General features: G+C 44.3%; 2 protein-coding genes across 2 annotated transcripts; both read right to left on the bottom strand.

The window, feature by feature from the left end:
- Positions 1-7,590: 7,590 nt before the first annotated feature.
- LOC119318363 (cyclin-B1-2-like) lies at positions 7,591-10,820 on the bottom strand. Its single transcript, XM_037592908.1, has 4 exons — positions 10,634-10,820; positions 10,454-10,554; positions 8,569-8,666; positions 7,591-7,882 (listed from the first exon to the last, which is right to left on the bottom strand). Exons 1-4 carry the CDS (start codon positions 10,763-10,765, stop codon positions 7,782-7,784), a joined length of 432 nt encoding a protein of 143 aa, XP_037448805.1. The 5' UTR covers positions 10,766-10,820; the 3' UTR covers positions 7,591-7,781.
- A 4,891-nt stretch (positions 10,821-15,711) lies between these two features.
- Positions 15,712-20,488, bottom strand: LOC119318362 (P-loop guanosine triphosphatase YjiA-like). Its single transcript, XM_037592907.1, has 10 exons — positions 20,095-20,488; positions 19,563-19,628; positions 19,160-19,340; positions 18,793-18,989; positions 18,620-18,670; positions 18,455-18,546; positions 17,343-17,482; positions 17,166-17,248; positions 16,923-17,027; positions 15,712-16,163 (listed from the first exon to the last, which is right to left on the bottom strand). The coding sequence occupies exons 1-10, from the start codon at positions 20,482-20,484 to the stop codon at positions 16,023-16,025; spliced, it is 1,446 nt and encodes a 481-aa protein (XP_037448804.1). The 5' UTR covers positions 20,485-20,488; the 3' UTR covers positions 15,712-16,022.
- Positions 20,489-22,352: the final 1,864 nt, after the last annotated feature.

Here is a 22,352-nt window from a genome sequence, read left to right as displayed (position 1 = left end):
CCATAACCTCATTAGTACCGGTTCGTGGTACGAATCGGCACTAAATGGTGATGGTGGGGCCATAGCCTGACCGCAGGCTGACACAACCTCTTTAGTACCGGTTCGTGGCATGAACCGGTACTAAAGGTTCGCCACGAACCGGTACTATTGATCGCCGCCACGAACCGACACTAATGTGCATTAGTGCCGACTCTAATTCAAACCGGCACTAATGTGCTTCACGTTTGACCCTTTTTCTACTAGTGATCGTCGTCGATCTGCTATAATAAAGGGTCACCAAAACTGCCCTAGAACAATCGTTTTAATTAATTAATTTACCACTTCCGCTTCGGTACAACCCCCTAAATACATCAATGGAGGAGATCTTTTGATACCCCTTCGTAATAAAGGGTAGGATGGTCTTTCTTAAAATACGTCCCTCGCGCTATAAAATTCAAGACAGCCCCGAGAAAGTCCGCCATGGGCCGGCCCATTAGTGAGTGTATACTGTAGCGGGGCATCGAAAATCAAAAAACAACGCAGGCTACTAGGGATCGAGATCTTTTGACATCCCTTCGTAATAAAGGGTAGGATGGTCTTTCTTAGAAATACGTCCCTCGCGCTATAAAATTAAAGACAGCCCCGAGAAAGTTCGCCATGGGCTGGCCCATTAGTGAGTGTATACTGTAGCGGGGCATCGAAAATCAAAAGAACAACGCAGGCTACTAGGGATCGAACACACAACCACGATGTTTGGTGAACAGGACGCTAGCCAGTCGGACAAACTATATTTGGTGACACATATGCCGTGCCATATTACATCAAATAGAATTGACGTACTGTAACTAGATTGTTTTTTCTCGGACGAATTTTTTGGAAAACCGGTCGAAACCGGATTTTCCGTTACCCCCATGAAAATACGCTACCGGACAATTTTGTTTTTAAAATATTCAAATTTGATCTGTCCAAATGATCATATAAGATACCTATGCAAACTATTACTATTCAGATGATTTGGCGTACTTGCTGTTTGTGCCAGTAAAGACCACGAGGGGTAAGGATCTAGCTCCTACTATTGCACTTTAATTTTTAGTAGCTTTTTTCCGTCCGGTGGGCTATTCGCGTTTAAATCAAAGCAAAAAGAAATGGGTGACTGCAAGGACTCAATCCCAGCAAGTCCGTGGAAGATGTGTCGCGTACTGACAAACACAAACATTTTTAAAAAAAATTCGAGCATTGAAACCACAAACTTTTTTCCAAATTACGAACATTTTCTGAATACATGTTTTTGTTTTGTAGGGCATAAGCTATTTTTTGGTTCTTCTTCTCTTTTTTGTTAATTCATTTTTCTCCTTCTTGAACTTTATTCTTCTTTTTGGAACCTGTTCAAACATTTGAAATTTTGTTTAGAATACCAGATCCTTTTTTCCAAATATAGTTTACAATTAGACAATATGCTATGGAATTTCACAACATGTCCGTTTTGGATTTTTAGTTCACAAATTTTAGAAATGTTTGCATTTAATAAAAAAAGATGAATTTAAAAAAATTACAGGTTTTACAATTTTCATCAATTGTTGCCATTTCGTTACAATTATGGAAAAAAAGTGTTCAAGTATGTAATTTTTCATATACAATTTGAAATTTCAAAATTGTCGAGAAATTTCAATAAATGGTTAGGACATAAGAAAATCTTCATATTGATTGATAATGACAAAATTGCAATTAACAGAAGCAACCAATTAGGAAAAACAACATGCTCAGGGAGGCCTTGTGTGGCACACTCTTTTCAAATGGTGTTTCTTTGGATTATGGATAAATGCTCCCAACTTCTTGAAGCAGACTACCACAAACATATGAGCCATTCATGTCAGGTATTAATAAGTTCCGACGCGTTTACTTCTGGCCATTTATCAGCCCTTGTCACCAAGAAAACTTCAGAAAATGCAAAACTTGTCAAAAATCCAAACAACTTGGCATGATGCATTGTTGGTCATAGAAGTTGGACGAAAGCATTTGGACCATTTGACAGTCGTCGAAAAAAAACGTGCTTTCAAATGAACCCGAACACCCTTCGTCGAATACCGTCTGTTTTTGGACATCTTAAAATGACCCAACTTTTGCAAGAAGGTGGGATGCCCACGGTAGGCATGCATGCAAGGTTGAACGACTTTCATCACTGTATGCAAGTTGCGACACATCCGGCCATTTATCGGTCTTTTCTAACCGAGAAAACTCCGAAAAATGCAAAATTTGTCGGAAACCAAAACAACTTGACATGATGCCTTGAATTGGTCATATAAGGACATCAAAAAAATTGGGTTCATTTCAAGGATGTCGAGAAACAAGCATGCTCTCACAAAGAATCTTCTGGGCCTACCCAACCACCCTCCGTTGAACATGGTCGTGTTTTGGACATTCTTCAAATGTTCCTAAATTTTGTCAGCGGGTGTTTACGCCCATGGTAGGCACCTATGTCATGTTTTAACGAATTCTGACACCGTTTGTAAGTTGTGTCATGCTCTCACGTGTTTAGGCCGGCCATTTCTGCAGATAGCGTAGGAACTACCCTTCTAGTTCTGTAATTTTTATTTTACAGTGTTTCCAGTTATATTCTCTCTTTTTCCTTTTTTCTTTTGCTTTCTGTTTTTTTCATTGTTTTTGTTTTTTGTTTATTTGTTATTTTTATATTTATTTTTCTTTGTAAAAATGTTTGTGACTTTTTTTCATAAATTTCAAAAATATTTTTACGTTTTAAAAAGTTGTTTAGTATTTAAGAAATGTACATGTTTTTCCAGAAAAATCATGTTCTCTAATTTTTTTTCCTGATTATTAAAAAGTGATGCCGTGCTGGAGTTTAGTCAAACTCTAAAAACATTCACGTTTTCTCAAAAAATCGGAAAATTCAGAAAAAAAATTCTTCTTTAAAAATTTAATAACGACTTTTAAAAATATTTATTTATTAGTTTTTTTATTTAAGAAATGCTCGTGTTTTCATCTTGTTTTCATAAGTTCCGATAATATACGACAATTTAAAAAATGTTCTTGTTTTCTGAAAACTGTTCACACTATGAAAAAATGTCCTGTTTTCATATTTTCTCAAAACTAATTCTTTTTGGGAATTTCAAAAACTGATCGCTCTTTTGAAAAATTCAATATTTCGAAAATGTTTCTTTTAACAGGTTTTGTTCTCTAAATTCCAATTTTTTTGATTTTTTCAGAAAATGTTCAGGATCTAAAAAATATATGTCAAAAAAGGCACTTTTTTTAAAATAATTGAGTTTTGAAAGTTTATTAGAGTGGTTCAGACAACTGTCGGATTTTCAGACATTACTTGCGTTTTAAAGAATTTTCACAATTTCCAAGAAAAGAGAAAGAGATTCAAAAACTGGCCAGATTCTGTATAGTACAGTTCTTTAACGGGCGCGCTCAGTTTTTGTCACCGAAGCTTCTCAGGGTGACTGGCTCGCTACTATCTTTTGTCGGCTAGCCCTTTCAAAAAAAAAATCTTTTGTCGGCTAGAGGTGCAGAGTTCGAATCATTGTGAGTTCGCCTTTTATTCCAATCTACACATTAGATCGCTGACGTACTGTATGCGTGCGGTCTCTACTGCCGAAACCTTCATGGGCCGGCCCAGTCCGGGGGTATGTAGGGCATCATACATACAAAGTAGGAATACCATGTGAAAAGTCTATACTGCCCCTTTATACGTTTTATGGGGGGGTTGTACTGAAGCGGGACTCTTTATTTACATCCTCTTATCTCAGACTGTCAATTTCCTCTGCAGTTTTTTTACTGCATGTGACAAGGAAGGAAGAGAACTAGATAAGCTAGTGACGGTCATGTTGATTGGTACGTACGGTTTGCCACGGGCTGCACTAGGAGACCATGAGCAAATATTTTCCATGTCTTGAGCGAAATATAAGAAGTCAAGAAGATGATAAACAGAGCCGTCTGTGCAAATTCATGGTTCTTTTTTGCCCGGAAACTGCCGTGTGCATCCACAGTCTTAATTACCGTGGCGTGCCCGTCGCCGGCCCATGTTTTACCTGCTGTCATCTTGCTGCGACCAATAATGAATGTCCAGCGAGTGAAACATCAGAAAGATAATCCACTGGTCTCATCATATCTCATAAGACTATTAGCCGACCATGCTGACTTGACGACTTGTTGCTGATGAAGCTCACCGCAGGTCATTGTGACTTTGTCATTGGACCGTAAAAATCCAGCTCACCACACGCTGTTCATCGACCGTCCTGCTTTTCTTTTCTTTTGAAAGCAATGGGCGTAAATGTCAGCAAGTAATTACCGTGGCGTGCCCGTCGTGAGCAAATTTTCACGATCTCATTTGGGTGGGCTCCTTCTATAAAAAATATGTCCTGAATGCTAGTACCAATAGATCTCATTTTAAAAAGAAAAAAATCATCTATTCACAGTTGAAATAGCACACCATCTGCAAACAAGGTCGATCAGTGCGCACGTACAAGAGATCATCAACAGGGAGACGACGTGTAGGCATGTACCAGTGTGTGTCCCTCTTTTTGCTCGCCATCCAGAAGATATCGATGGCTCTGCCTGCCTTTGCTGCAATCCTCTCCCATTGCCTTTGGTTGCTTGGCTTGTGGGCGGGACAAGCTCGAGCAACATTCCGCCCTATGGACGATGGTAGTAGCCCCATGGCCATAACCGAACCAAGTGATGGGCAAGATAGCTCCTCTAGACATATACTCCCTCCGTTTGGAATTACTTGTCTCGAAAATGGATGTATGTAGAACTAAAATACGTCTAGATACATCCATTTCTACGACAAATAATTCCGAACGGAGGAAGTAGATAGATAGGGTTTGGTTGGTGCGTTCGCTGGCTCGCCAGACGGACGCCATGGCGAATTGACGCCGCACCTAACTAACAAAGCTCAATGTCTCGCATCATCAGGTTGTTCCATCGGCTAGACAAAAAATTTAAGAGTTGTTACGTACATCCAATGTTACCCATGCATACAAGACACGGTATTCAATTAGCGTTGATGGGACGTTATTATTAGTGGGGGTTTCTCTCCTCGGTTCCTTCTGCTAAAGTTTGTGGTGCAACTGCGCGTTATATGCATGAGCAGTAGCTATCCTGGCAACACCAAGATGGGGATGTAACATTATGGTGTACATGTCCATCACAGATCAAAAGGTTATTTGACATGTATAAATGAAAATCGAACTTACGGTTGGAGCAGCATGCGTGGTACAATGCACGCGTCGATTTTTGGAGATGCTAACATTTGTTTGGCCCACAAGCACTCTGCTTACTAGTACAGTGACTATACGTTGCTGTCTACTCTTCCAAAAACAAAAACAAGAAAAGCACTACCGCAAGTCCATGCATTTTTATTTTCTTTTTTGAAAAGAGGGCACAAGTTCATGGCATGCATCCAAGTTCCACTATCCAACCCAACCGGTAGTGGCTGCTGGCTCTGACCTTTTACTTGATTGCTATGGCAATGAGTATCACAAGCGTACTAATTTTGATTCAAAAGTCAAAACCAAATAAAAAATACATCAACTACTACTACTAGTACGTAGCCATATAATCTACCATGAGAATGGAAAGACCTCTGTCTGAATAAAACATGAGCAATCATGACAGTTAGCCCAAATCTAGTTGGTGCGACTACTACTTCACTATTTAACTAATTCTGCCAAAGACTAGTGTTAAATACAATTAGTAGCACCCACCTGGCCTTGCTTGTTTAGGATCAACACAAGAATGGAGCAGACGTTAAATAATTAGTTGGTGAGAAGTTGACCACTGTCTCCAATCCTCTCATGCAACTGCCACACCTGACCTCGAGTCCCTCCTCCAAAAGAAGGCACCATAATTGAAAAGTAACACTAGCAATCCTCCTAATCTAATACCAACCTCTTGGGTTAGACCAATCCACAAGAGGCAGGAACCCCGGGGCCCCTGTCTTGTTATATCCGTGTTGGCCTTTTCAGTAGCAACATGCAAATCATCTCCATTGTGGCCTTCCTTATCGTATTTTATCGTCGAAATGTGCTGGAAAAGAGGCAATTATTCTGCAATTTCAGGCTAGGTGAGGAGCTTAGCCTGTGTTTGCTAGTGTAAAGCTAATGGGATGGAGCGTAGATGACTAGTAGAGGCTTTCTTTTTCCAAGTGGCAATGATGGGCTCAATTAGTGTTATCTGCTGGGGCGTCTCATGCAAGCAAGGCTTCTCGCTACAGGTCAAATCTAGGCCTGCACAACTGTTAGTCAGTGCTAATACTGATTACTGAACATCCATTTCAAAAGTACGACTAACTGAACATTAATGATTGTACTTTGTCTTCATGGTTACCGGCTAAACTCTAGCTTCGCCGCCATGCATGCGCTCCGGTCGTATTGTACCACTGTCGTGATTGCTTATGCCGATAACTATCTCGAAAGCTTTGGGTTTTGTAACTTTGTGCAGCGTGTTTGCCCTGTTTTGTGTTTGCTTGTGGCAAGAGGACAATGAGACGCACTCAACTGATCGTACCTGCAGATTGGCGTATGCTAGTTGTATACTCGCTTTGCTTGATTAGTGCAGCAGAGTGTGGCGGCTAACGAAAGGTTCCACCAGTCTTGTTGCCAAAATAAACTAGGAAAAACCTTCACCACAGAGTAGAGAAACAACCAAACGAGTTTTTTCTTTGTGGATTTTCCCTTTTTGACTTTTTGAGGAGAGCTTGAAAGTGCCGGGAGCTTTGGTTAAGGGCCCATTCGGGAGGCTCCACCGACTCCTCCCGGGATCAGAGTTCACCTCTAATCGCTGGCAGGAAAGATGAGCAATGTGGATTAAGATCCTCGCCAAAAACTACATGCTGGCTTCAGGTAACCGTCCAAAGACGAGGAAGATTGTATGGGCGCCGCCCAAGGAAGATTTTGTCAAAATCAATGTGGATCCAAGATAACAAACGAAGGTTCATGGCAGCAAAAGGAATGTCAGAATAGATACTGCACTTGATGTTTTATCAGCGGAAGCATTAGCACGGGCTGTTGTTGTTTGCTGAATCCCTAGGCTGCAACAGGATAACCGTCAGTTCAGATATCCTAAATGTCATTACAGCCATGCAAGATGAGATCCATTCTGCAGGGGGTTGCAGCGGCAATCTTCCTTCCTCTCCAGAGACTTTGCCACGGTGGAGTATGTTCATGAATACACAGAAGCAAACACTGTAGCTCACGAGTTGCCGTTCTTAGCAAAAATCATGATCCTGGGACTACATGTTTACATGACCCACCTTCCTCTATTGTACCTCTGCTTATCAATGATGTAACCCTGTTTATGCTGTTTATAAGTGAATAAAGTTTTGAGGTCGATTTCAAAAATAATTTTTGAGGTTCCACAAAAATAAAAGGTTCAAGGTCAAAAAAGGAAATTGCTCACAAAGCAGAGCAAAGAAGCCTGATGCTTCTTATAGCTAGACTAGAAAAAGGATATGAACCAACCTGAAGATCCACTGGCCTTGCCTACAATAGACTGTCTACAGAGCAGGAATCTGAAAACCTGAAGCTGAGCTGGGCCAGATCAGCATTTTTAAGTCTGTCAACATGAATAGAGTTGCCCAGAAACAACAGAGAACAGCAAGCAAATAAATAGAGGTCCAAAACTGAAAACACAGAGTCAGTACAATCGAAGTTAAGGAATTTCAAACTGATGCAATGCCAATTTAGTTCTCACGTTTCACAAATCCATGATACAGTCTAGTGACTGGTTATAGATGCTGGACGGGGAGCACGACGTATCACAAGACTAATACATGGGTGGAATCAATTGAAACTGGGGCAGATGGGCCCCTTCGACAGGCCAAGGCGAACCTCCATTCCGTGGTGCATGTCCGGTATGCGGAGGCTGTCGGAGTCTTGGGGCACTGCAGAAGTGGCCAAGGAAACAAGAACTAATTAACGCAAGCACCACAGAACATTTCTTAGCAATGTAAACGACACAAGGAAAGGGTTGGGAACTTGCACGGGTAAACTTTGCACTGAAAGCTATTTTCTCAAGTATCGCAACATAACTCATAAGTGGAAGCACAGATGATAATTGATGTACAGACTGCATTCTTTGCCATGGAAACCATATGCCTGGCTAAGGCAGTTAAAACTAAGGGGCACAAGCTTGGTTGACAAAATTGTGGAACACTTTTTTGTTGGTTATTGATGAGATTCCTCAAAAATAGATCAAGACCCATTAGCTGCCTACCTTGTAAATATAGCTATAATAATGATCTCTGCAGGTATTATATATTCTAAATAAAGCACAAACTCTATGCTAGATGTAACTAGCGAGAAGTACAGAAAATTTGCAAAGAACCATTTTAATAAAACGTATCATGATTTCCCAAGAACTTTGTGTTCCAGGATCAAACCCCATCAGATCAATATAAATTTTACTCGAGTGCGTTCCACTGTGAGCAAAGAAGCTAATGCCCATAACAGCTTCCTAACTCCAACCAATCAATTCATAAGTCATAACTGGCAAGTTTGCACAAAAGCCTGCAGAGTTATGAAGCAGCAAGCAAAAGATTGATGGACAGAAAAGGATGGCAATCCTTACAGTTAAGGTAATCTTCAAATCCAAAATCATCCAAGGAACCTGTCATCGCCTCATATCCTAGCATAGATGATGGCAATGCACCTGGGGGCCTTTGGAACCTGGAAACACAGAAATCATCAATCGAACGTTTTTAATGCAAGGCAGCTGCGAAGTCAAAAGAGCTTATCGCCTATATATTTTTAAGAAAAAAATGAAGACAAGAACAAGCGACGTTCAAAAGTGTATAAACAAAATGGAAATCACTCTGGATCAACTGCTTTAACAAAAGCTTTAATTGACTTTGTCCAGGCTTTGCTAGAGGCTCAAGCCGGCCCTTACATCCCTAACCAGGTAATTGTAGGTATGTCATGTCTCTCTGTTTACTAATGTTTATGCTCTGAAATGAAGTTCATTTAGCAGTATCTAGGACTCTTACTGCCACTGGGATGAATTCAAGAATATCTTGTTTTCTTACAGCATTTTCGGTCTTTTTTTTATGATTTGATGATGTTGACCACTTTATCTTTTTCATCCTGAATCATATAACATATTATGTTCTGTACTATGATATAGGATGGTCAATTGCAATTGAGCTAGCAGCAGCTCATGGTCAACATGAGCTTGTTGAAGTTTTATTTCCTAAGACAAACCCAATTAGATCTCTGCCAGTTTAGAGTGTTGATGGGATAATGAATACTGTGAGATTCCTGCATATGTGGAGATGTGATTGCTTTATTACTTCATTCTACCATATATAACCTATATTCCTGAAGCTGCATGATTCGTTTGTATCTCCTATTTGGAACGCAGTAATCCGTTATGTCGCATTCTACTTGACAGAGTGAAAAGTTCACCAGGATATATGCATACTCATGACCTCTGAACATGCATGGACCGACCCATTTCTTGATGTATTACTGAACCTTTGACTGTTTCCACTTTGATATCCATAGAAGAACAAGGCAATTAAACATGATAAATCGGGGAAATTGTTTCCCCCATGGAAGCCTATATTTTCTTCAGAAATTCAAGAACTGGTAAAAGGAAATACAATATCAGGATTGGGAGGACACTGAATCCAGTCATGCAGGCAGTCTTTAGGTATTACCATACTAGGATGGCAGATGGCATACCTAAATAGATAATTATGTATGGAAATTTAGTTGGCATTTTGTTTAACCAAGTTTGCAAAGCTAACAGAGGAAATAATGCATATGCCTATTATTGAGGCTAACATTACTTCAGTTGTCCAACTGTAACACTTGCAGTTGCAGCCCTGTTGGAACCTGTCAAACTGGCCATGGGTTTTGCTGGAAGCCTGATTTATGTTCATGTTATCTTTATTTGTATGCATTTGGCTCAATGGTTTGCATAACCACCCAAACTGATGTGTCCTTGTATGCGTTCAGGGTTTTTCCATCACAGTTTTATTATGCATAATCTTCATGCTGCTGTCCATTTGGTATAATTTTCACTGAATCTTCTTGTTCCTTTGTTGGGCCAGAGTCTTTTATTTGTTTCTGACTGCAGTTGTGCACTCCACTAGAACTAGAGCTTACATTGGCATGCATTCCAGGTACAACTGATAAAGCAATATGCCCCTTGATGTGAGCCTGTACCGAAAACAGCAAGGCCTGCTGCTAGCTGCAAGAGCAAACCCGTGTTTCAAACCTTTCTTTTGTTGTTGATGCCATCAAGAAAACAGCAGAGTTTGGCAAAGAGAATCCTACTTACGCATTTATCAAATCTACCAGTTCATCGCAATCTGACCCAAAATTCCTCTAGAGGCCCTCGAATTCCAGCGGCCAGATGATGGATGCCGCTGAAGCTGGCCAAAACCTAGAGCGGTATTCTAATCTCTCGGGAGGGGAAAGGAGGGGCGGCGGGGGAGCGAACGAGCTGGTACCTGGAGAGGATCTGGGCGTCGAGATCCCTGCGGATGTTGAAGGCGGATCCGTAGATAGCCTCGGTCCCGAACTTCTTCTTCTCCTCCCAGAACTTGTTCTCCTGCGCAAAACAATCGGATTCAGAGCTAGGGTTTCCGGCTCACGGGGGCAGATCGGGGAGGGAGGGAGGGAGGGTTTACCTTGTGGATGGTGGCCTGGACGGGGTGCGCCGGCGCGAGGTCGCCGCGGACGCTGTCGTTGACGCCGAAGCGGAGGACGTCGTGGGTCTCGCCCAGCTCCTTCTTCGTCATCAGGCCGCCGCCGCTCGCCATCGCCGCTGCTGAGCCTCTTTTTTTTTCCCTCTTTCTCTCTCTGTTGTCTTGGGGTCGAAGAAAGGGAGGGGGAGCCTGGGGCTGGGTGATATATTGTTTGCGGCCGTGTCCGGCTGGGCGTCCAACTCGCTTGGGCCGGCCCAGCTACCGCTACGCTCGCACACAAAAAAAACATCTTGGTTTCTTTAGTCAAACGGACGGCAGTTTTCTGGCAAAAATACACCGAGCACAAAGTTGCCATGGTTACCAACTAAACTTGTCATCCTCGCGTCACTGAAATTGCCATAGAAAACGTTTGATTTGCCATGGTCAAATCCCAAACATTCGGGATTTTTATCGGGGTCCAAAATTTATTTGCCATTGACAGTACATTTACGAAAAAAAAAGAAAAACTCAACCCAAGGGGAGAGAAATCCCGACAACACAAGTATACGCAGCGGGGGACCTTCTTTGTTCAAACTCCGGTTGGTAGCCCCACTCCAAAAAGTCTTTACCACCGTGCTAGACGCACGTTCTCGACACTACATTTACAACATTTGTCTAACCCCAATTCCAAAGTGCGTGTCGACAGAACCTCCATTAGTGCAAATACTAATTCTGGCTGTTTTCCTTCTTATTATTATTATGGGAACCTCCATGAAAAGATAGTATAATCGGATTTATCTTCAGAAATACTTACAAATGTGAGAGTAATCCACAAAATAAAACTTTTATAAATTGGGAGTAGTTTTTTTTTAGAAAAGGAGGAGGACCCCCCGGCCTCTGCATCTGGGTGATGCATACGGCCACTTTATTAATTATTCTCACAAGACCTTACAAAGTCATACAACAGTAAGACTAAAGCCATCGTCTAAGCAACAATTGTCGCTACTCCTATCCAATTGATGAAGGGGCGCTGATAGTTTGGGCCTAATATCAAACAGACATCGCAGCCAAACCTAAACATCTAAGACCTGAGGTCCCAACCAGGACGCCTGCCGGGTATGGGGCACCTATCAGTCCGGTGCACTCCCACTAGTAGAAAACAGGGCTATGGTCACGGGGCACTTTTCACATTAGTCCCGGTTCAGTCACGAACCGGGACTAATGTGAGCATTTATCCCGGTTCGTACGGCTAAGGCATTAATCCCGGTTCACCTGGGCCCTTTAGTCCCGGTTTGAGGCACGAACCGGGACTAATGGGGTTGAGACCTTTAGTCCCGGTTCGTGCCACGAACCGGGACTAAAGGTCCCATTTTCAAACTCTACCCCTCTCCCCCCCCCCTCCCGATCGCCTTTTCAGTTTTAAAAAGAAAAGAAAATGATGGAAATGTCAAAAAAATAAAAGAAAATAAGTTTCCCATGTGATATGTGGTCTAGTTGTTGGGAAAATTTGCAAATGTGAATTTTGACTTTATTTGCAAAATCTCTCTGAAATTTGTAAAAATGGGCATAACTTTTGCATACTAACTCGGATGAAAAAGTTTTTTATATGAAAAATCATCTACTCGAAAAGTTACATCCAAATTTAATAGGGGGCAAACTGTGGTCAAACAATGGTCAAACTCCTCGAAAACCTAATAGAAAAAAAGTTACGGGGCTTTTAAGATCTAGAGTGAAAAAAATCGAAAAAAATTCAAACAGTGGGCAAACTGTGGTCAAACAATGGTCAAACTAATTATTCTAGAATATTAGTGTTACTAAATAATTATTTCTGTTATTTCAATTTTGGTCAAATCTGGTCAAACTACGGTCAAACTGTGGTCAAACAATGGTCAAACTAATTATTCAATAAATATTAGTGTTACTAAATAATTATTATTTTTTAAAACAATAGTTTCAAAATAAAACTATGAAATGTGTCACTTCATGCTCAAGCAAAATTCCTGAAGGTTAATAGGATTGACATCTTGGTATTGTCAGGAAAACAACAAGTGCAGACTTGGAGCGAGGGAGAATAGAACCCGGAAGTTAAGCATGCTCAGGCTGGGGGAGTGGGAGGATGGGTGACCGTTCGAGAAGTTAGATGATTTGGAATGATGAGGGGTGATTAGAGAATAAATTGAGAAGTGATGAGGGGTGGTGATTACATACTAGAGGTTAAAATAATTCAGAAACTTGAAAATAAAAAAAATTAAAAAAATTTCAAAAAAAATCATAAAATTTCCTTTAGTCCCGGTTGGTGTTACCAACCGGGACTAAAGGTGGAGCTCCACGTGGTCGCGGCCTTTAGTCCCGATTCTGGATTGAACCGGGACTAAAGGGATAGGCATTAGTATCGACCCTTTAGTCCCGGTTCCAGAACCAGGACTAAAGGCCCTTATGAACCGGGACTGAAGGCCCTTTTTCTACTAGTGTCCTCAACCAGGCCGCCTGCCGGGTATGAGGCCGCCGCAGCCACCTGCCACCAATCCATCTTCAGAGCTGTACTGCTGCACCACCTTGCCCGGCCTCTCTGCCATCGACGCCACCACGACGCCTGATAACGTCACCCTCCTGCGCGAGTCCCTCGCCACACATCGGGCGCCGAGTCTCCACTGCGCCACGCCGCCGAGAAACGCCACCATTAATGTGCAGGATGAATCACCGCTCCACCAATTATTTCGTCCACTGGTCCCTCGAGCCCGTGTACACCTCCAAGAATGACGCCACAAGAGGAAAACGACACAATAATGCTGCCGTCATCCGATCTACTGATCTAGGGTTTCCCCCGGAGGTAGCCGATAGTGGCATGGAACTTCTCAAAAGCGATGCCTTCAACAAGGGAACGACACCGAATAGTGCCGCCATCGCCGGCCTCGGCAGCAGCCGCGAGCAGGTCTTCACCCAGATCTGTTCCAATGGCCTCCATCAAGCGTCTTGTGCAAGGATCGTCCACCACCGCGGCCGCCGCGTCGCCCGTCGCGAGTCCACAGCGGCCGACACATCCTCCGCCGTCCGGGGCCGCCGCCCCGGGATCCAGCCCTCGCTGGCCGCCGGAACGAAGCCACCGAGCCCCATCAAGGGCGGCCAACGGTGGCAGAGAAGCTAGATCCGGCCAAGCCCGGCCAGGATCCGGCCTCTCCCCACATTGAAGCCGAGGTTGCGGCCGCAGGGCCAGATCCGAGCCGGTTCCGCGCCTGCGCCGCCGTCCCTGCGTCAGCCCCGACCCGCCGTCACGCCATGGTCTTGCACCGTGCAGCCACCACGGCCTGGACGCCCGCCCGCACCGCGCGGCCGAGAGCCCCGCCGCCGCCACGCCCCGCACCAGCGTCACGCCCCCGCCGCGCCGCCGCATCTCGCGCTGCCGCCACACACCGGGAGGGGAAGAGAACCCGCCGCCAACGACGCCCACGGGCTTCGCCCGGCGGCGCCCTCCGGCGGCGGCAGGGGAAGGGAGGTTGGAGGAGGCGGCCGCGGAGTTGAGGCTAGGGTTCGCCCGACGCCGCTCGCGAGAGCGACGCAGGGCGATCTCTTTCTTTTCTACTCCGCGCGCGTGACAATAACTAATTAATTATATCTTGCAGATTGCCTTTCGAATCCCTTTTGTTTCTTGTCATCTACTTAGATGGATGCTTCTGTCCTGAATTACGTGGAAGGCCGTGATGACTGCACCTGCATCTGAATGTTAAGTTATTTAAAAAAATAATGATGTTCATTAAAATTAATCTGTATGCTTAGTGACCCTAAATCATTCCTTCTGATTGACTATAGGTTCTCATAACTGGGATTATCCCTCTGATGCTCATGCTGCTATGATGGTGTATTGTAGGTGTACGTACTTGGTAAATATTATTTTCCCAGGCAGTTCCTATACTGGATAAGAAGTGTTAATTTCAAATATGAGGTCATTTGCTATTTTTATGGTGGTTTGCTAGCAGGTTCTAAGTACAATTGCATCGGTTAAACAAGTATCCTGTGACCCGGTGGAAGTACGAAATACAATTTGACAGAGTTAGGGGCTTAGGGTTTAACATGATTGCTTATTGTTATGCTACATATTGAAATGTTTGTTTGTAGATACCACCATGAGGTGAGCATGCACGTTTGCTTAAAATTCTAATGCTCTTCATGAATCAAAACACAACCAGTCAAATAGTCAATACTCCCTCCGTCCCAAAATTCTTGTCTTAGATTTGTCTAAATACGGATGTATCAAGTCACGTTTTAGTATTAGGTACATCCGTATCTAGACAAATCTAAGATAAGAATTTTGGGACGGAGGGAGTACTTCTTTGCCACATTATTGTTGACTTCAAATGGCCAGCGTCAATTCCAGCCTGCTCAAGGATCTGTCATAGCTAGCGTGAGTCTTTGCACATAGTTGAAGTTACTAATTGTTCGGCTTTTCGTGAGTTCTTATTGCAATATTTTTACCTGTGGTAGTGCAAAACAAAACTATGTTGGAGACCAGGAACATCTAACTGAGCTGTATTGATCTGCTATACGGGACTCAATCTGACTTGGCTTGTGAGGAAACCAGTCATGCCATGGTCAGACATCTCACCGAGGTGAGCAGACGTCACACGGTTCCGATATGAATGTTGTAGGAGGACCTCTCCAGTCATGTTGTCTTTCTCCCATGTCTTGTGACAATCATATTCATGTGTACAGATGGGCATACATTCATGTGATTTCAAACCATTTCTCAAGGCGCTATTTCTCGATGTACTTCTCCAAGATTATGAACATATTCATGTGGGCAGATGTAGTTCTCTGTTCGCCACTGATTGCAGCGCGCATCTAACCACCCAAGAGGCGTGCCGGTGCGCGCCCCAAACCCTAGTAGCCTCCATATCCTGTGCACTCGGCCACTGTTGTTTCAGACCAGATAAAATAAATACCAACTTCAATCATATTATGAAAATTGCAAAATTTGAACAAAATGCGTGCTATGGAGACTTTTCAGGCTTACAAAGCAATTCCTCAAGTCACAGTTGTCTATAAATCTCCGCAAGTCATAAGAGTAGACATCTGCCAGCAAGTCATAAGAGTAGACATCTGCCAACAACACAGCGGCCAGGTTCTAATGACATGTTATAGCTGTCACATAAACACATACCAACTTCAGCCGTATTTATAAAAAATGCAAAATTTGAACGAAACACATGATATGGAGACTTTTCAGACCTACGATTCCTCAAGTCACAGTACTGTTCCCCAATCTATATATACATCTCACGTTCCGTGTCAGTTCAATAACGGTTACAGTTTCGACATTTCAATGAAGGATAAGGTCTGCAGCCGCAAAGCTCAAAATCATGAAGCTGGAGATCCATCCAAAAGGAGAAGCTCTGGCCTACTTCAGCAGGCAGTCCTTGAAGCCCGTCTCCAGCTCTTCCCGGTTGAGGTTCCTGCCAATGAACACAATCTTGTTGATGCGCGGCTCGTTGGGCTCCCACATCCTGTCGGGAGATCCCTCGAAAATGTCGTGCACTCCCTACAGATGGAGAACATGGATGTGGCGGTTAGGTCGCTTAACAAGAGAGTGGACAACACAACACCTAGCTAACCGTTCGTCGTCCATTTGGGCAAATTTGAAAGAAAAATTGTCATAGGCTTATACAAGCAATCTTCAGACAGGTGGAAAAAAAAATGTCCAGTGACACTCTAGCATCGACAACATGGGCCTTGATCTAGATCAGGAGTTGGACAAAAGAAAGGTTCTTAGATCAGGAGTAGAAGTTAAAGAACCATTAAGATCAAGCAGCTGGTGCTTGGGCGTGGAATCGTAGGTACACCAATGATGGGTCTCTCTATGCTATAAAGCGAAGCAAGCACATGGCATTGAAAGTGGAGAAAGCTCAGTAAACACAGACGAACACGACTGAGATTGACCAGCCAGCTGGGTTGGTTTAGCTATTCCTCTATAGAAAATGAGTGGTTGTTGGCATGGATTATCTTGTTAAATTCTGCAGAGATTGTGAGCGTGAAGAAATGACACTACCATCAAAGAGAGGCAGCTGTCAAATGGATTCGCTAACTAGCAGAGCAAATAAGAACATGAAAGGAAAGACAAGGTGCTTGTTTTCTAAACAGACATGTCTTTACTACCAACAAATAATTTTCTAAGACTGTTTGGACCCAGTGTGTCCTTTAACAAGTCACTAGAGAAGACATGATTAGTTTCCATTCACAAGAACAGGAGAACAAATTGAACTAGATAAACTAAAGGCTAGAGTAAGTGAGTAACAAATACCTGAAAGACGAAGCGTTGAGGCATTCCACTGACTGAGAGCAGCCCCTTCATCCGGTATATGTCATCACTGCGTTCCAGCAGTAGGTTCCCCAACCACATGTCAGCCTGCATGAGGACATGTAAAATGTTTGTCCCAATATACACAACCAGATAATGTGCAGGGTCATAAATAAAATGTCCAGAAATTCATCTTAGCTATCTTGAGAAGATATAAAATGTATGACATGTAATTTTAAATCTGACCTTTTCAAGATCCATCTCCCCTTCGCAAACGATGCTTACAGAAGAAACACCGGGATCATGGGTGTGATCATGCGCATGATGGTCTACAAGAAGCAAACAACGTTAATTCACTTCATATTGCAGAGCTATATGATATTTAAGATTTGTAGATGACCACACAAATAATACTATGCTCACCATGTTTATGGTCATGATCATGATGATGGTGATCATGGTCGTGGTCGTGGGCATGGTCATGGTGATGTTCATGTTCATGCTTGTGTTCATGTTCATGTTCGTGCTCATCATGTGGTTCTTCAGTGACAGCACTCTCAATCCTGAAACATAAAAGAAATCAAATTTCCTTTATGGTCAATGGTTCCCAATTTGAGCAACTACAGCTAAATTTTGAGGGGAAATAAGGAACGATCTCTATGTGTAGTATACGTGGCGTGCACTGCTTAGTGATTGTAAATACCCAACTAAACCAGATGATTCTACCCAAGAAAAACTAAACCAGATGATGACATGTTTGGTAAATGAGTAAATTACAAGTATATCAGCAAGCAGAAGAAGTCACTGATGATATCCCAAAGAGTACATGTCCACATTTAACAAATAGCTAATCTATATTGGATTGAGCCATATAATGTGTGTATAATTAATTGATGGCATCATTTTAAATCAACTCTAGACATGGTCCATTTAATCATTTAATAGCAATACCTTAGGTCACACTGTAACACATCAAGTCACAGTGGCTGTAGATCTTGCATCTCTCAATGCTAGTAAATACAATATGCCTGATATATACTTAGTACTATACTCGTGCATTAAGCATAACATGTCATTTCATTATGGTTGAACAAATCAGATCATTCTATCCACACAGCAGTAGAAGTATGGATCTCAGCGCTAGCGGGCGACTCCGTCCGAGTAACATCTACCATAGTTACGCTTGTAGATGTATCGTTCCAGTGTGCTTGAATAAAAGGGCAACCTGGTGCATGTAGCTCCCGCTTGCGCAGGGTCCAGGGAAGGGTCCGACCACTTTGGGTCTATAGTACGCAGCCTTTCCCTACATTTCTGTAAGAGGCTGTTTCCAGGACTTGAACCCATGACCTCATGGTCACAAGGCAGCAGCTTTACCACTGCGCCAAGGCTCCCCTTCTCCAGTGTGCTTGAATAATTTAGATAATTTCAATACACGAGTTTCTTTTCCCTTGACTAGGAGGGCATATAACCATATGAAAGATAGTGTTCTGCTTGTAAAAACGGAAGGTCCAAAGAAGGCGATGAAAGAAAGGAACCTCTCCAAATCAAAGCCTCCAATTCCAAGCACATAATCCAAATCAACTTTACCATACTGAGCTCGTTTCAAATTAGCCATGCGATTGATACTCTGCATGCACAAAACATGATGTAAGGAATAACCACATGGCAAAAAAAGAGTAAAATGAATGTACTGTACTGACCCTTATACGCTCAACCAAGGAAGAAACTTCAGGCTCGCTAACAAGGTCAGTCTGCAAGAAGTAACAAGAAATTAGCTCCTCAACCATCAAGGATAGAAATAATACAAAGGGCCTCGTAATTAGACACACATGACTACAGATTAGCCAGCATGTATTGGTTACAAAAACATTACCTTGTTAATTATAATTCTGTCAGCATAAGCAATTTGCTGAACTGCCTCATTGACTATACCCTTGGGCTTCACTTCATCCAAATGCAACCTTGCATGCTTTGAATCCACTAGAGTAACAACACCATCTAGCTTGACATCATTAAAAACTGTATCTTCTGCGTAGAATGTCTGTATTATGGGTGCTGGGTTTGCTAAACCTGAAAAACAGATAGACGGCAGGTCAGAGAACTCGACATGGTAATGCAATAAAAAGTAACTAATAATATTAAAGTTCTCAAAGTTGGGGTGATGTTTAACCTCGAGAGAATTACATCTCACGGGTTTTCTTCATTATGGTGGAGATCCTGTTCCTACAAAGTTACCTTACCTGTGGTTTCAATGACAAGATGGTCAAACTTTCCCTTCTTCTTGTCAACCAATTCACTGATCATTCGGACTAAATCACCACGCACAGTGCAGCAAAGACAACCATTGTTCAGCATCATTATGTCCTCAGCTCCAGCAGTTTGTGCGGCAACTAACGAACCATCAATGTCAACTTCACCATACTGCAAGATAGATAGTGGCATCAAATCAGCTTCTTCTTGCCTACTTTAGCTGGTGTCATGGCCGTTTTAAAGTGATCGATCACTGATGAAGTAGGTAAACTAAGAATGGCTTTTCAGATTGAGAAGACTAGCATAGCATGTGTCCAAGAATAAAAAGCTAACCCTGCTCAGGGACTTGAAGAATAAACATCCAACAAAAAAGAGTTACTCATACAGACATACCTCATTCTCAATGACAGCGATCCGTTTTCCATGGTGAGATGTCAGTATGTGATTTAGTAAAGTTGTCTGTGAACAGAAACAAGAGGCAAACTGTAAATGCAACAGAGACAAGGACACATGGTACCAAAACTACAAAAAACGTTAACAATATGTATACAATGGATATATATACATATAAGCAGAACTCTTTTACGCTTTACGGTGCTCCACTTACGTCCTAAGAGATAGGAGGATTATTTTGATTTTAGCCATCCTCTAAACATTCTGCATATGAAAAGCCGCTAGGTGCTATGCCAAAACGAATGTTCTATATGGATTAAGTTCTCCCTTTGCAATTTACTGATTAGCTACACGATTAGTCCTAGTGTTATTTGTCAATCAATGCTCTAAATCTCACAGATCAGATGAAAAAATTTGTAATCCAGCAAAAAGTGTCCAGCATCGCTGCGGGAGAGAGCGTGCATACTACACGGCTCGGGCGCATGGTAGGAGCTACGGGATTTTGTGTTGGGGCGCCCTGACAGTGACCGACCTTGCCGGAGCCGAGGAAGCCGGTGATGATGGTGGCGGGGATGCGGTTGTCAGGCGGGATCACCGTGTCGACGTCCGCGCCCTCCTCCGTGGTGGAGGCGGCCGACGCGGCGAAGCGTCGCCGCGCGCGCCACGACGCCGCGACCGGCGCGGCCCGTGGTGCGGCGTAGCAGGAGCGCGTGGCGGCGCGGAGGCGGAGGCGCAGGGGGAGGAGGGAGGCGGGGCCGCGCGCGGACAGGCCGAGCGCCGCGGCCCTGGCGACGGCCGGCGAGGCGGCGGAGCAGAGCGCCGCCATGGCGGACTGCGGGGAGCGGGCGAGGGTGGAGCGGGGTAGCGCAGTGGATATTGTGGGACGGACCAATGGTGCGAGTGCGAGGAGGAGCTCCCCCATTCAGCTTCAGGCGTGCCGAATTTGGGCTTTCCTCCGAGGCCGGATTTGGGAATGGGCCATTACTTGAAAGTGGGTCGAGCGAACGGGCTGGCAGTAAGATCTAATCTGGATAGAAAGAAGTTCATTTTTCACCCCCAAATGTGCCTCAATGGACAAATACTCCCCTGAAGTCTATTTTGGTAGTATAATTTTGACCCTGAAATCTTCAAACCCGGATAAATCTGCCCCTGGAGCGGTTTTGTTACGATTTTGGTGGTTTTGGAGATGACGTTGTCTTCCTCCTCTCCTCCTCTCATGTGTGTCATTCATCCGACCGCCATGGATGCCTCCTCAGAGATGCTACAACGTCGCCCCGGATGCCCCAACCCCCTTCTTTCCCTTCACTCCCGACTCCCCCTTCTCTCACTCTCTCGTCGCGGGAATCGTGTGCTCCGCACGCGCTTGTCCTGCGGTCACCGCCGCCGCCGCCGTGGCCCACGCGACCAGCGGCCATCTTGAGCCACACCACCGCGTCAAGCAGCTCCGTCGCGCCTCCCTCGTCTACTCTCGCAAAGTGATTGGAGAGTCTCCCGCCTAATTACAGCGTGGACGCCATCTTCCTCATTCTTGGCCTGCCGCCGTTGTGCATGATTCACTAGCTCTAAGGAGCCCCGACGCCTCTGCCGCCTTCTCTGAGCTCCCTCCGGTGTTGCTGGCCCCGCTAGCGCCTCTATGACAAGCCCATCGACCCCGAGCTCCTTCCTCCATGGATGGCGCCGGGCGCCAAAGGGCCCGTGGAGTGAAGTTGATGATGTCGACGCCCGTGGTGACATCGGCCGCGTTGGAGCTGTGCCGCACGACGAAGGTAGACGGCTTGATCTTGTTCTTGGACAACCGGGGACACTCCCCGCACGTTGGTTCAAGGCCATGATGACACCAATCCGTTACCCTGGCCGCTCCACCGCCATCGTTGTGCTCCCAATCGAACATGGCCACCATGGAGTCCAGCTGGTTGCTACCGAGGCTTGGCCGTGGTGGCGAAGGCTCCTTTGTAGTGACTAGCGAGCGTGAGGCCCAGCTGCCGACCGTCCCACGACCTATTCGACAGCTTTGATTCAATCTGCTCTGCCTACTTTCATCTAGTGCCTTCCTTCTTCCTAGATTTTCTACTTCTTCATATCAAACTTGCATTTTGCAGCCAGCTTCTTGATTAGTTTGGTTATTTTCCTTACCATGCTGTCAACGTTAACATGTTCTTATGTACGTACAAACTAAGATTCAACATCAGGCTGCATGCCGACAACAGACTAGAGCCGCTGCCCCTGCGGAGGACAAAATCGCTGATGCCATGCCACAGCTCCTCACAGCCGTCGGTAAGAATCTCTCCCTAATCTCTCCCTAATAATAATAAAACACGGATTGGGTCTCCGGGTTCACCGTCGCGACACTTTTCGGAAAAGTCCCTGTGTTTTTTAGTATTCAACCCGCAGTTCTTTGTTAAGTCAGAAAACGTTTCGCACCCTCGGTCCTATTTAAAGTGCACGGGCTCTAAAAAAAAAGGAAACATCTCTTCTATCCGTGCTCTCCCTCTCCTCCCGATCTCAGCCGCCAGAGGTGCCCGACCCGGGGTGACGCTCGATTCGGTGCCGCGCCGGCCGCGGTGGGGGACGAGCTCGCCCTGGTGGAGACGCGACGGATCCACCAGTCCATCCCCCGCTCGCCGTACGCCCCGACCTCCACCAGAAGCATTGGAGAGGATGGAGGCGCACATGTGTTTTTGGGCTGCCACTCGGCCGGAATTAATGGAGATGGGGGCGATGGTGGGTATGTGGACGGGGCGGCGCGGTGCAACACGTGGTGGGAGGCACATCAAGCGTAGCCCTGCTAAA

Source organism: Triticum dicoccoides, chromosome 6A (genome assembly GCF_002162155.2).
Source record: "Triticum dicoccoides isolate Atlit2015 ecotype Zavitan chromosome 6A, WEW_v2.0, whole genome shotgun sequence".
Taxonomy (NCBI): Eukaryota; Viridiplantae; Streptophyta; class Magnoliopsida; order Poales; family Poaceae; genus Triticum; species Triticum dicoccoides.
Note: the sequence above shows the minus strand (reverse complement) of the source record. Positions and strands in the feature narration are given on the sequence as shown.

Coding starts and splice junctions, on each gene's coding strand:
- LOC119318363 (XM_037592908.1), bottom strand. CDS start 10,765: ATGGCGAGCGGCGGCGGCCTGATGACGAAGAAGGAGCTGGGCGAGACC. Junction 8,667..10,453: donor GACGCCCAGATCCTCTCCAG/GTACCAGCTCGT, acceptor CTGTGTTTCCAG/GTTCCAAAGGCCCCCAGGTG. Junction 7,883..8,568: donor ATTTGAAGATTACCTTAACT/GTAAGGATTGCC, acceptor CCACTTCTGCAG/TGCCCCAAGACTCCGACAGC.
- LOC119318362 (XM_037592907.1), bottom strand. CDS start 20,484: ATGGGGGAGCTCCTCCTCGCACTCGCACCATTGGTCCGTCCCACAATA. Junction 18,990..19,159: donor TCTTGTCATTGAAACCACAG/GTAAGGTAACTT, acceptor TCTGTTTTTCAG/GTTTAGCAAACCCAGCACCC. Junction 16,164..16,922: donor CTCAACGCTTCGTCTTTCAG/GTATTTGTTACT, acceptor CTCCATCTGTAG/GGAGTGCACGACATTTTCGA.